The following is a 12,303-nucleotide window of genomic DNA, read 5'->3' as shown; positions in this document are numbered from 1 at the left end:
TACTGACAAATTATTAAATGGGTAGTTCTACTGAGAGAGTTTACCACCTCTGTGAAGCTTTGTTGTAGGAGACTGTAGGCAAGCCTGTGTTAGGATGCAGACTTTGCCCAGAAAAGGCTATGGTCTGTAGCCACATAATCCAGCTAATTGGCATGTGCAGCAAAATGTTCTTTTTGGAAGACTTCTTCCATTGCGCTCTTTCCTCTGTGTTTAGTGAACAATAGACCAAACATCAGTTTCTGAAGGGACCTGTGATTGCAACGGTACCACATATTTAGCAATACTTGGAAATGCTACAGTCATTTCCCTTTCCTCTGAGGTCGTAGGCTCCTAAACATCCTCATCTGCGCTAATTGGTGATGAACATCTCTGCTCATAGTATTTGTTTAAATCAGTTGTCTACAGTACCAAGTTCTGGATATTACTTCATTACTACGCTTAGAGCGAGAGTGCCTATAATTTATTTCTTGGGATTTAAAAGCAGATATATCTAGAGTTAATATGGAAGTACAAAATAATTGAGAGAACTTGAGAGAAAAGCCTCCTAACAACTTATTCTCTGAAGGCTTTTGATTGTACAATGGAGAGACGTTATATATTCTCATTTACCACCCATCTGTACAGAAAAGATTAGGCTGCGCTATTCTTAGAGGTTTGTTCCGATTGACTCTAATTATAAGATTTTTACATTGTTTTTTAGACCTGATACGTAATCTGCATTTGTTATTTTATACTTATCATCACCTAGACACCAAGAGTGGTTTTAAAACTCATGAAAACAGCAGTATAACAATAGAGTATGAATTTCATCACTTTTATCAAGCAAGTAGACCAACAAAGCTCGTATTTACAAAGTAAAAATTGTCTAATTGTCAGCTCTTTTTAAAACAAAAAAAAAAAACCCAAACCAAAAAACTCCCAGACCATCTGTCCAGTATGGGTTGGTTTTTTTAGGGAGCCTCAATAGGTCAACAGTTTCCAAGGTTGGATGCAGTTAATTGCTATAGTGTTTTTATTAATCTACATTTTTATCTTGCCAAATTTAATGTGTTTGAAGAATTGCCATTGTTTTGATTTTTTTTTTTTATTCTTGTTAGATAAATGAGGGAAGAATGAGAGAGAATTCTGCCGATTTAGCTATTTTAAAGTTTTTTATCTTTCTTAACAGTAGCTTTGAATGATTAATGTGAGCAAATGCCTTTTAGTGTTGTCTACCAGTGGAAAGTATATCTGAGCTCGTTCAAGTGCTGTTAATGAAAATGTTAAAAGCAGTGATTTGTTATTGCTGCTGCCATTAGTTACTGTTTTATGAATCATGTGATCTGATTAAATATACTGTTATTGTCACGCATCTGGTAACACAAAAGAAAAAGCAAGAGAAAGATCTCTACCAGTTAACAATAAATCTATTTTCGGAAAAGCACCCTCTCTTCTTCCAACTTAAAAACCAAACCAAAACAAAGCCACCAAAACCCCCAATCTTTTAGTTAGTTCTAGAAGGAAATATAAAGTTAATAAGCCTGCCAGCAGTAAGGATTGCTTAACTCATGACCTGTTAGCAAAATAAACTCTAAATGTTTCATGCCATAAAAATGTGTTTGTGAGTCCCTCTGAGTTCTCTGAGCATTCTCTGTGGATGATTTTTTTTTTCTCTCCTTCTGGATAATCTCCTTTCTACAGGGAGAAAGGTTCTGTCTGTCAACATACTACCTGACCAGCCTCTTTGTGTAACCCCTTCAGAAGACTGCATGCTAAGCCTGTTTGGATACAGAGAGCTGTTATCCTTGGTCATTACAAGCCTCTTTCACTCAGAGAGCAATATCTAGGTCTTCTGAATTTCTAATCCTAACAGAAATGGGAAGGCTTTTTATAGTGTAGTTCCTTGCTTATTTGTTTTTTCCTCTGCTCAGGCTGGCTTTTTTCACAGATCTGCTTCCCTGCAGGAATTGCTTTTTAGTAGTTCCTACAGTTTTTCTTTGCTGTGAGGCTGTGGCATCTGCAGGATCCATCAAGCCAAAGTCCAATGCACTGTACCTACATCCGAAGTTAACAGCAGTGAAAGCTATACTATCCCTAGCTGGATTTCCTATGGAGTCCTTGCTTGCTGAGAGTGGTTTTACGAGCTGAATATTCACACATTCATATGATAATCCTTTTATATGGGGTCAGTGCAAAAGGAAAGGATTATCTCCTATACTAACAATCTCTTTTCTTACAACACTGAAGTAATCTTAAAGCTTTCTGTACTAGTCTAGATTACGCTCAGACTTGCTTTGTATTCTGGTTTAGATGTGCATAAATTCTAGTTCGAGAATTTCATGAAAATGATGAATAAAAATCTGTGGAGCCTTAGGTAATTGATGATAAGTTACAACATGATCACTTATACTGTAATTCACATGTTGGCATTAGAGCACACATACACAGTTACAATTTACCAATATAACTTTGTACAAAGCCAGACATCATATTATGCATTTGGTAGCTGTTGATAAACATACTTATCTGTCATCAATAAATCACTGTCCCTCTTCCCAAATGTAACCTATATTGCACACCACAATAATACCACAGCTCAGAGGCCCTAAGCAATGATTTATTTTTTTTTTAGAAGGGATTGAGACTTTGCCTGAAAATATATTCACCTATAATATCTTATTGCATTGGCAAGAGGAAGATCTTAAAAGAACAACTATAGTTTCTCCTCACTACAAGATAGATGCCACAGAAGTGAAACCCAGTTGTTTGTTCACTGTCTGCACTGACCTGTGTTTTCATGCTTGCCTTGTAAGGAAAAGGCTTATACATTCACGTTAAAAAGATAAGGGAGGTTCTCAGTGAGAACAAAAACTTACTGTGGTTAGGCAAGCAGCACAATGAACTGCTGTGAGGCTCCCTTAGAAAGACTAGGCTTTCCCAACAGAGGTTAGACAATGATTTATTACATTGTCACAAAAATAGCCTTTTAAAACTAGGCAGCCAAGTTACAGCTTAAAGTAAACTTAAAAAGCATGAACGGGCAACATGATTGAAGTAACCTCAGTCAAATAAATGTATCCAACTGAATACTTCATTTCTCCTGTGAAATCATCCCATAGGATCAGTGTGACACCATCGGGGTTTATGGGGCTGCTGTCAGAATGACTTGTTCTTTGTATTTCTTAGAATAATGCAGCTTGAGAGGATGCTAGAAAGGTCCCTGATTTCCTATGGCTTTTAGTGTCTATGCTGAAGTCCATTAAAAGAATTAAGAGATTCCGATTTTAATGAGACTTGAGAAGTCAGACTGGTTTTTGAATGTAAATCAGAGTGCTTTGATACCTGATCAATGAAGCAGCAAGTTGTCTTTTACAGTTTATGCATGACAGAAAGAGACCTGTTTGTGTTACAGTACGATGTTCAAATGTCAGGTCTGCTTGTATGTAATAATTAGGGCATCTGAAGGGAAAGCAATATATTTATGTGTCTATACCCAGAAAATCAGACAAAATACTAATGAGTTTTATCACTGGAGAGAAGATCAGGAAACACTGGTAGTATTATAGTATACTGTAGACCAAGTACCTTTATAGCACATATTGTAGATTGTAATTCAGCATAAAATCAACTCTATACCATATGAATACTGCTCTTCATAGCTTAAGATTAAGCAAATAGCTGTACCTTACAATTTATCTTCTTTTACTTTGAAAGAATATAAGAATAAAACAACAACAAGAGTAAATGCAGCAATGCAGATATATTTTCTTCTGTGTTATGTGTAGCCAAATAAACATTTCCTAGCAGCAAAACTGTTTTTTTATTTCAGATCTCTCAAAACAAGAATACTGAAAATATGTTGTTAGAGTTGTCAAATATCAATAAAAGACTAGAACCTTAGGCTATCATTTTTGGCTGAAACTTTTTTATACTTAGTTTCTGCTACTTTTTAGGGTTTTATTGAGGGGAGAGGAAAACAAAACCAGAACTCTTCCATGGGAAAAGAAAGGGGAGGGGGAATATAGTGCCTCATCAATTCTAACATCAACAGAACAGTTGAGCAGATTATTACTAATATTTGTTTACTGCCTGATTTCTCCTGTCTACTTTAAACACTTGCATGGCAGAAGAAACCTTTCTAAATTTTCAACCTTTCTCTTTAATTTACCATTGAATTATTGCCATTAGTTTGAAGGCTTTGTTTGAGTTTTTGATAGAACTTTGATTCAAGAAATCGTGGATAAGAATCTCTTTCCATGTGCATGTAAATTATTTTCTGTGCTTCATCAAAACAGGACTGTGTTGGCTCTTGAATATTCTTTATAATTGCTTTCCTCACAGGACTGTCAATGTTAAGCTGAAAGAGAAAACAACATTACTAAAGTATTATTGAATATATGCAAAGGGTGGGTAAGGAAGATTGAATTTAGGGGACCTGTACTGAATGCCTTTTATTTATATTTTTTTATATACCCTCTAATCTAAAATCAGCACCTAAACAAAAACATCAATTCTAGCAGAGTGGATTTCTCCTTATAATGCCAAAAAACCCCATCTTATTAGTTGACCAATTTGCTCCTCTTTTGGTGTTTGATTTAGTAAGAGGTATGTTAGTGGCTGGATGGGGATCTTGCTCTCTTGGGGACAAGAAGCCTCGAAGACTGGGAGCTGTCTGCATTTCCCAGTCTTCCCCACATCCTTAATGGAAAAGCCAGTTTAATACTGAATATTGTGACCAGTGGAGGTCGAGAGCAGTGGTAAAGTCACTATTGCTGGGCCCATATGTAGAACATGGGCCCAAGGCTTCCAGCATTACAGAGGTTAAGTGATATATGTTTGATTTGCTTGCTATTTTTAGAAAGAATAAGACCGTGTGTACGATTTAGGCAGAGGAAGAAGTCCTGCGGACATGGTTTGCATGGAGTGGCTGCAGTGGAAGGAGTAGACGAAAGGTGCTGACGTCCACCCCTGCTTCTTTTGCTAAGAATTGTTCCTAGAGCTAGGATTAGATCCCTGAAGAGGAAGCCTGACTTCTGATTTCTAACGAGTCCAAGTGGCTGGAGGTGCACAGTACTTGTAAAAAACAATTGCTAAAATTATTATGACCTTTGAGATAAGATAAAACTGAGCCCATATATCAATCTTGTTTAGGAAAAGTTTTGATTCCTAGAGCTCTTCTGCTGCAATCCAGGGTTTGTAGCAGATAAGTTGAAGCTCTGTGGGTGTGTAAGAGTAGAAAGGTCTAGTGATAGGAAAATATACCACATAAAATGGGAACTTTTGATAATCTGTTAGCTCATGATGAATTACATTGCTTTTTTTCACCTTGATTTTGTTAGTGTTGAGAGGAGAGCTCTAAAATGTGAAGTTAGTGCTGATGTCTTTCATGGATTGGGATCTTGCTCTTCCAGAGGAGTCATTTGAGTTGCACCTTTTAAAATGCTGCTGAAATTTGAATATAAACTATATTTAAAATCCTCTTGAGCATCTACCGTTTTAGGGTGGTACCTAGTTCTTGTGTTAATAGTGAATATCAAGAAAATGTGAAATCAGTGTGTGTTGAAGACCTAGAAACCAGAGAGCCAAGAGCAAGATTCAAATACATACTATTTTAGAAAAAGAAAAAAAAAATTACACAGCTTATTTTTAACTTTCCTGATTTAAGCCCTTACTTTTGATTAATGAATTTGTGGTTGGCAATACTGACATTTCTCTTTTGGAAATGCAAATGTCTTGCTGAGTTTCCTATAGCTGCACATGCTAAAAATATAATAAATCAGAAAAAGACAGAAAAATGCATTGTCTTGCCAATTGGTGTTTAAAACCAACAGAGGGAACTTTCAGATTTCCTCAAGTTTTAGATTAGGGGGAGTGGTTTAGTCATTTAAAGCAGCAAATGCTCTTGGCCAACACTTGGGAATCCAGCTGAGTTGGTTTTGGCTTGCCTTTCAGTGTCAACAGGGAGGCTGCATTTTGAGACTATAGTAGTTCTATTGTTATGCGTAAACCAGAAAATAATCTAGCCTGATTTTTCAGTTATGTCAGTCTGCCAGGGACAGTGGCAGTAAAAGCCAGTATTAGCTTATTTTTGCAAGGAGAGTAATAAGCAGGAATAGTTAAAGGTCATAAAGCACAACTGGCTCAGCAGGAATGACTTTTTTTTTTTATAGCCACTTGTTAGAAAAAAATTCTGAAACATTTTACATACAAATCTGTTCTGTTTTCCCTAAATCTTGTGCTGCTGGAAGCAGGAAGTAATTAGTCTGTCTTGGAACATTTCTCTTAGCCCATTTTAGAAAGGGGACAGCACTGGGTAGAGTTTTTGTGTCATTCATTTATATTTGCTGTTGCAGAGACCAGAGTAATACATACATGTAGCAGTGGTATAATCCAAAAATCTACTGAAGTGATACCAATGGCCCCTGGATCAGACACTAAAAAGATCACAACAGATCAAAAAACTTGGTTCTTAATCTAGTTGTGCCTTTTGCTTATATCCTTGGTGGATGTAGTTCAGAGATCTGCCTATAAACAAGATGTGAAGGCAAGTATTAAAATTCTGGGTGCAAAAGAGTTTGGGGAGGATGAATAGCAACAGTTTTCACTCAATTTAATACAAGAGGTGCTAGGCATTTGTTGTTGCTTTTTGTAAGCTACATTACACATAAGGCATTTCTATTAGAGGAAATAAAGAGCTCATGTTATTGTATGTCACCTCGTTGGAAGCCTGGGGTTGAATGTAACTTGTAAAAAGTTTCCTGGCCACAGAAATCCTTTTCCTCTGTGATGTGATCTTCTTAAAAGCTTCACAAGCAAGCCAGAATTCTATGTTTTCATTGCTGTGCTCTGTCTTCAAGTAGGCCTTGTAGATCATAGGCCCATCTGTAATGTTTCAGAAGCCAAATTTATATACCATGTATATATGCATTACGTTTAGAGTCCTTTGAAAGCAATAGGGATGTTTACAAGGCAATATAATTCTTGATTGTACACCTATAAATATTCTTACTAGATTATGTCAAAGTGGGGAATTAAACACACTAACCCACCCTGCAGCCCTACACTTCAACATTGCATTTTCCTGCACATGCATAGCTTCCTTTAACCTCAGTGGCATTTCACTATGCGAGGACAGAGCTCTGAAAACTTTGTTCTTCCTGGTCTCTGTGAACAATATCAAACATATCCAAAGACTGACAAGTATTTTTAAATTCCATTTCTAGTTTTGTACAGAAGATATCTAAATATTATCAAATAATCACAGTCCGAGTGGAAAAAATAAGACCACCTTTTCTTGGTGTAAGAATTTGGCAAAAAAGCAATTAGCAAAAAAAGGAAATAACTTTTTTCTTGCTGCTGTAATCAAGAGAAGTAAAGCAGTTAAGAGTACTCTCTTCAGCAAATAAGTGGTTCTGCACCTGAGGATGTCTTTGAAACACCTGTCAATGGAGTTTGACAGCAGTAATTGGTGGGATCTTGGCAAAGATTAAATTCCTGAGGCTGCCTTTTGTCACGTCATGTCATACTTTGTACAGAATTAGGTGTCAGAGTTGCTAAAATGCCTCTAGCCAGGAGAATATTTATGAGGCTTCACTCAGTGCTAACACTTGAGCAGGAATGGTGCTTGCAGTTGTAAGATGTACTTTCAGAGTAAAACCTAAGATAGGCAAATACTTTGCCTACCTTTCATAAAGAGCTGCAGACCCATTGGCTTTAGAGTTTCTGGCTTTTCAAGTGAGTACACCTTTGCATTTTCTGATGTCATTAAGCAGTAATGGTAATAGCATGCATGCCTACTGCTTGTGCTATAATTTTGTCTCTTTTAAATTTTTTCTGTTGTGCACTTTCTCCCTGTGCTTTCCCTGCAAACTGTAACATACTGGGTGGTTTGCTGTTAAAGATTTCAGTGACAAATCTTTTTCTTTATAGCTGTTACAAATTCTGCCTGTTAATTTTCTTGCTCTTTGTAGTTTGTCTGCAGTTTGAAAAATGCCAGTCCTTAGGAATAATTTTTAGAGGTTTGTGCTGTGATGTAACTCTGTACATGACTTTCTCATCAATCTTTTAAAAAAAGTATTTCAGCAATGATGTTCCAGACTGCCAGCCGTATGAGAATTGTGGGAGAGCTCTGAGCTGTGAATAAGGCAGGGGGTGCTGGAATGGGAAAGTTCAGATTTGCTACTGCAGCTACAGTTCTTCCATACCTGCGATGAGGGTCTGAGTTACTTTCCATGGCATTACACTGAATAGATGTACCATTAGGTATGGTGTCTTTGCCATACACAGGATTTCCCAAGTCAACTTTTTTCACTTTCTTCTAATATATATTGATATACAGTGCTCTAAGTGGGGATATGGCAGATAAACCTGCCCTTATCACGGGTCCTTAAGAATTACATGTGCTTGCCGAAATGGCAAGTTTGGGAAAGCATTTACAGCATGCTACATTTATTTTCAGCGTGATGCATGCTAAGCATGTAACGCAAAGTTGTTTTTCATTAGTTGCTTATAAGACAGCATACATTATACTGCATGACATTGATTTTGCTTCGTGGGAACTTTTTTCAGTAATCCGTCTGGGATACAAACATACAATTACTTACATTTACTTGTTACCAGCTTTTCAGAAGACTGGGACCATTGTAGCACTTCCTCCAAAGACAATCTTTAGAAAAAAGGAGGAGATTATTGTAGGATTAGCTGTGGTTCAAAGCATAAAAAATTAAATGAAATTATATTATTGAAAATCTGTCCCCTAATCTAAATAAGATCTGTATGAAACTTATATTTAAAAAGGTTTTTCTGTGTGTCCTAGATCTTGTGCTTACTATACTGAAGCAAATATTCTTCTTACTCTAACAAATACAGTTCTATCGCAAGATGCTCCCATGTAATTCCCCTAGAAAATGCGTTCACTTATTTAAATTGTGCTTAGAAGAAGCACAAAGGAAGTACTAGCTTTCTAGATAGCAACTCTTTGGGACAGGAATCATTATATAGGTTATGAAATGTTGATGTTTGTATTTAGTAGCAAAGTATTAAATGCTCAAGATCTTATTGTAATATTTGAAGGCCTTTAACATCTATGTTGACTTATCAGCTGAGAGCTGAATATAAGCTCTGAACATAAGGTAAATAATGAAAGGTTAATACAATCTTAACTGTAAGGGACTTCGATCTCTCTCCAGTTGTTTACAATGCAGTATGACACATTATTACTAATCTAGACAGTTGTTGGAGGTGACTAAAATCAGATTTCTTTCTTTCACATTTGCTATTCTTAAGCAATAATTTCTTAAGCTTGTAGGAGTCTCCTGCCTGATTCTGGGAAAGAGTATGGAAGTGGTGAGGTGAGAGACTGAACAATTTAAGGAAAAACAAATGTTTGAGGGTCAATAGCTCCAGTTAAGTGCATGTAGCTCCATTTACACCAACTGATTTTTAAGCATTGCAGTTACAGCACATGACAGGTAACTTTGAAAAAATGCTTATGCTTATATTAGTAGAAGAAAACACAAGGGTTGTATCCCAGTGGGTGCTTTCTATTATGCATGAGCCAAACCTGGGAGGGGATCCTTCCTCATTGACTATTTTGTTTTCGTATAAGATACAATTTTGACAACAGCTAGTTAGTATCATAGAATGTTTTTTTAATTTAAATTAAAAGTAAAATTGGCTTTGGTATGAGTGCTGCATGATGCTTCATAAATTTCTGCTACACAACAGCCATTAGTAGCTTTGTAGCTTTTTTAATTGGTGATCATCCATTTATTTTTAACTTGATATAATTCTCTCTTTCTCTGAAACAGTACATGCTGTGACTCACTGATTCTTTCGTCAAGCTTTCCTGATCAGTCTGACCTGATCAGAGAAATATATAGTAAAAGAAATTTTACAACTCTCAAATTGTGGTGTTGATAACTCTCTAGTAACTCTTGCCAGTAAAAGATATTTTTTTTTCCTTCTCATGAGCTACTGGCCTCCTCTCCGTGTAAACTCATGAAGCATGTGATTATGGGGAGTGAGAATGTCTAGTCCTTTGAATGCTTTTTTTTTCCTTAAGAGCTGCTTCTGAGTCATATTCACTCTTACTGATGCAGATAATTTTTCACCTCTGTCAGCAATAGCAGTTGTATATAGAACGAGTGACAATCTTGTCTGTCTCGCTAAGCATCATCAGTAGGGTCATTTTATTTCCATTTCTGATTATTTGTCTTTAGCATTAATCTGTGAAGCAGAAAGAACGCTGCCTGATGGGGCAGCTGACACAGAGGAAAACTTTTTACCTTTTAACTTTCCTTTTAAAATCAGGAAAATACGAAAGGCAGTAAGGGAAATATGAACATGTGTTATTAGGATCTGTATTGATGCCACTTTCATAGCTGCTGTGCTGGTAGGACACTTCTTGCTGCACTGATTTGCAACATGATTAATTTGCTGAAGAACATATATTTAATTTGCTGAAAAAAAATTGAGTATTCTCCAAAAATAACGAGGGCTTTATAGCTGGGACTCCAAAGTTTAAATTGGAAAATACTGTTGTAGTGTCTTGTGGGAACTATTGTTCACTTATTGTACCATCTCCAGTGTGAGGGGCTCCCCTGGCCACTGCTGTGTGGGAGGGAAGTCCTTGTCCAGGAGGCACTTTTGGAAATGTTGTCTGGATTTCTGCCACTTAACCTCACCCAAACGGCAGTTTCAGGAGTCATCAGACACACCTCAGTATTGCTGTGGAGGACATGTTTTTCTCTAATCAATAAATACCATATATGATCTGATACCAGTTGGCAGGCATGTTGGATGCAAGCATTTCACCACCTCGATGTCACATGCTGACCAAAGTTCTAGCTATGGTTGGCCTCCATCGAGGCTGGTGGCAGCTGAGGACTTGCAGGAGGCACTTGGCCATGTCTCTTATCCACCACATGTGTATTCAACCTTTGCCAGCAGTCTGAATTCTGTTACAGGATTGACCCAAAATATTGGGCTTGCAAATTTTTCACAGGCCCAAATCTGGACTTAACCCAGGGATTAGTTTAGGCCTATGCCTATTTAATATAAAAGTAGTTCCCACTGGGATATACCCTCCTTCCACTAGAGAAGTGCCAGTTTACACTTCACATACTGTAAAGGAATTGGCTATATGAAGGTGGTCAGCTGGGGCAGTTGTGAAGATTTTGCACTCTTTTGCATGATCTTAAGCTTGCAAAGAAAACTTCCACTGTGAATTTTGAGATTTTTGTGTCTCCTACTCAGACAGCTGCATGTACTGCAGAACATAAGAATCTTATCGTTACTTACTTAGAACTGATACCATTTTCTTCTGCTCTGAATATCTTGCAAAGCCAACAAGTATTTGAACTCATTCTCCTAAACATGGAAAATATGTGAGTTTTAAACTTGCTGTGCTCAGTTTTGGCTATCTCCAATTCCACTTATAATTCAGTCTCCATATAGCAGTGCAACCAGTCCTAGCAATATTCTTATTTTATGCATCTAACCTTTGAGTCATGGCGGAAGCATTAGACCAACATATATTTTTGTAACATGCAAGAACTTAAAAAAAAAAAAAATTAAAAAAATCAAGCAGTCCAGTGGATATATCTTAGGGAAAAATAGAAGTGTTAATAATTCTCCCTCTTTGAATCTCCAATTGTGAAAAGAGATTACAAGTTTGAGCCTGACCCAAAGCAGAAGAAAACCAGGAATCTTTTCCCTGAAAGTTCAGGGTGACCCAGATCAGGGATCAGAGCTCAATGTAAACTGGACAATGCTGAGTAACTTAAGTGTCTGAGATTAACATTGATATTTGTCCAGCAAATATCTCAGTCAGTAAAAATTTGTATTAAACTTGCTTTTGTATAGAGAAGATATCTATAAGAAAGGGAACAATTTTTTATTAGGAATGAGACAGTCAAGAATAAGTTTGTCTAAAAAACAAACAAACAAAATAATCCTGTGACCTGGAGTATGTTTATTTCTTCCCCTTTGGCTTTCAAGAGATTCTAAATTCTTTGCAAAGTTTACATAGGACAGTGGGTAAGTTTGTATAGACCTGCCTGAAATCAAAACAATAGTCTTATACATTATTTATTTAAACTCACAATTTCTTTCAGGTTTGGATTTGACTGGTACATACTATTCCTACAACCAATTTTTTCCTTCAAACTGAAACACACAGTAAAACACAGAACAAGGCTGTGTCTCCCAGGATTCTGAACCTGTGAAATGATTGCATTTACCTTTAGTCTTATTTTCCTTGTTTCCCTGACATCTATATCCAAATTAGTGTTATACCAGAGTCTTACCTGGAAGATTTCCTAC

The 12,303-nt window shown here is 36.8% G+C and overlaps 1 protein-coding gene across 1 annotated transcript; it reads right to left on the bottom strand.

The window, feature by feature from the left end:
* Positions 1 to 1,313: 1,313 nt before the first annotated feature.
* RGS13 (regulator of G protein signaling 13) lies at positions 1,314 to 11,760 on the bottom strand. The gene is made up of 6 exons (XM_052800366.1): positions 11,714 to 11,760; positions 11,281 to 11,349; positions 8,583 to 8,644; positions 6,695 to 6,861; positions 4,148 to 4,336; positions 1,314 to 1,352 (listed from the first exon to the last, which is right to left on the bottom strand). Exons 2-6 carry the CDS (start codon positions 11,343 to 11,345, stop codon positions 1,314 to 1,316), a joined length of 522 nt encoding a protein of 173 aa, XP_052656326.1. The 5' UTR covers positions 11,346 to 11,349; positions 11,714 to 11,760.
* Positions 11,761 to 12,303: the final 543 nt, after the last annotated feature.

The sequence above is a fragment of the Harpia harpyja genome, chromosome 11, assembly GCF_026419915.1.
Source record: "Harpia harpyja isolate bHarHar1 chromosome 11, bHarHar1 primary haplotype, whole genome shotgun sequence".
NCBI lineage: Eukaryota > Metazoa > Chordata > Aves > Accipitriformes > Accipitridae > Harpia > Harpia harpyja.
This window is presented reverse-complemented; position numbering and strand designations above follow the sequence as displayed.

Excerpts from the sequence above, each read along its gene's own strand:
- RGS13 (XM_052800366.1), bottom strand. The coding sequence starts at position 11,345 with ATGAGTTCAAATACTTGTTGGCTTTGCAAGATATTCAGAGCAGAAGAA. Across the intron at positions 8,645-11,280 it reads GAAAATGGTATCAGTTCTAA|ATTGTCTTTGGAGGAAGTGC; the intron begins GTAAGTAACGAT and ends TTTTTTCTAAAG. Across the intron at positions 1,353-4,147 it reads CTAATGGCAATAATTCAATG|ATGCGTGACAATAACAGTAT; the intron begins GTAAATTAAAGA and ends TTGTGTTACCAG.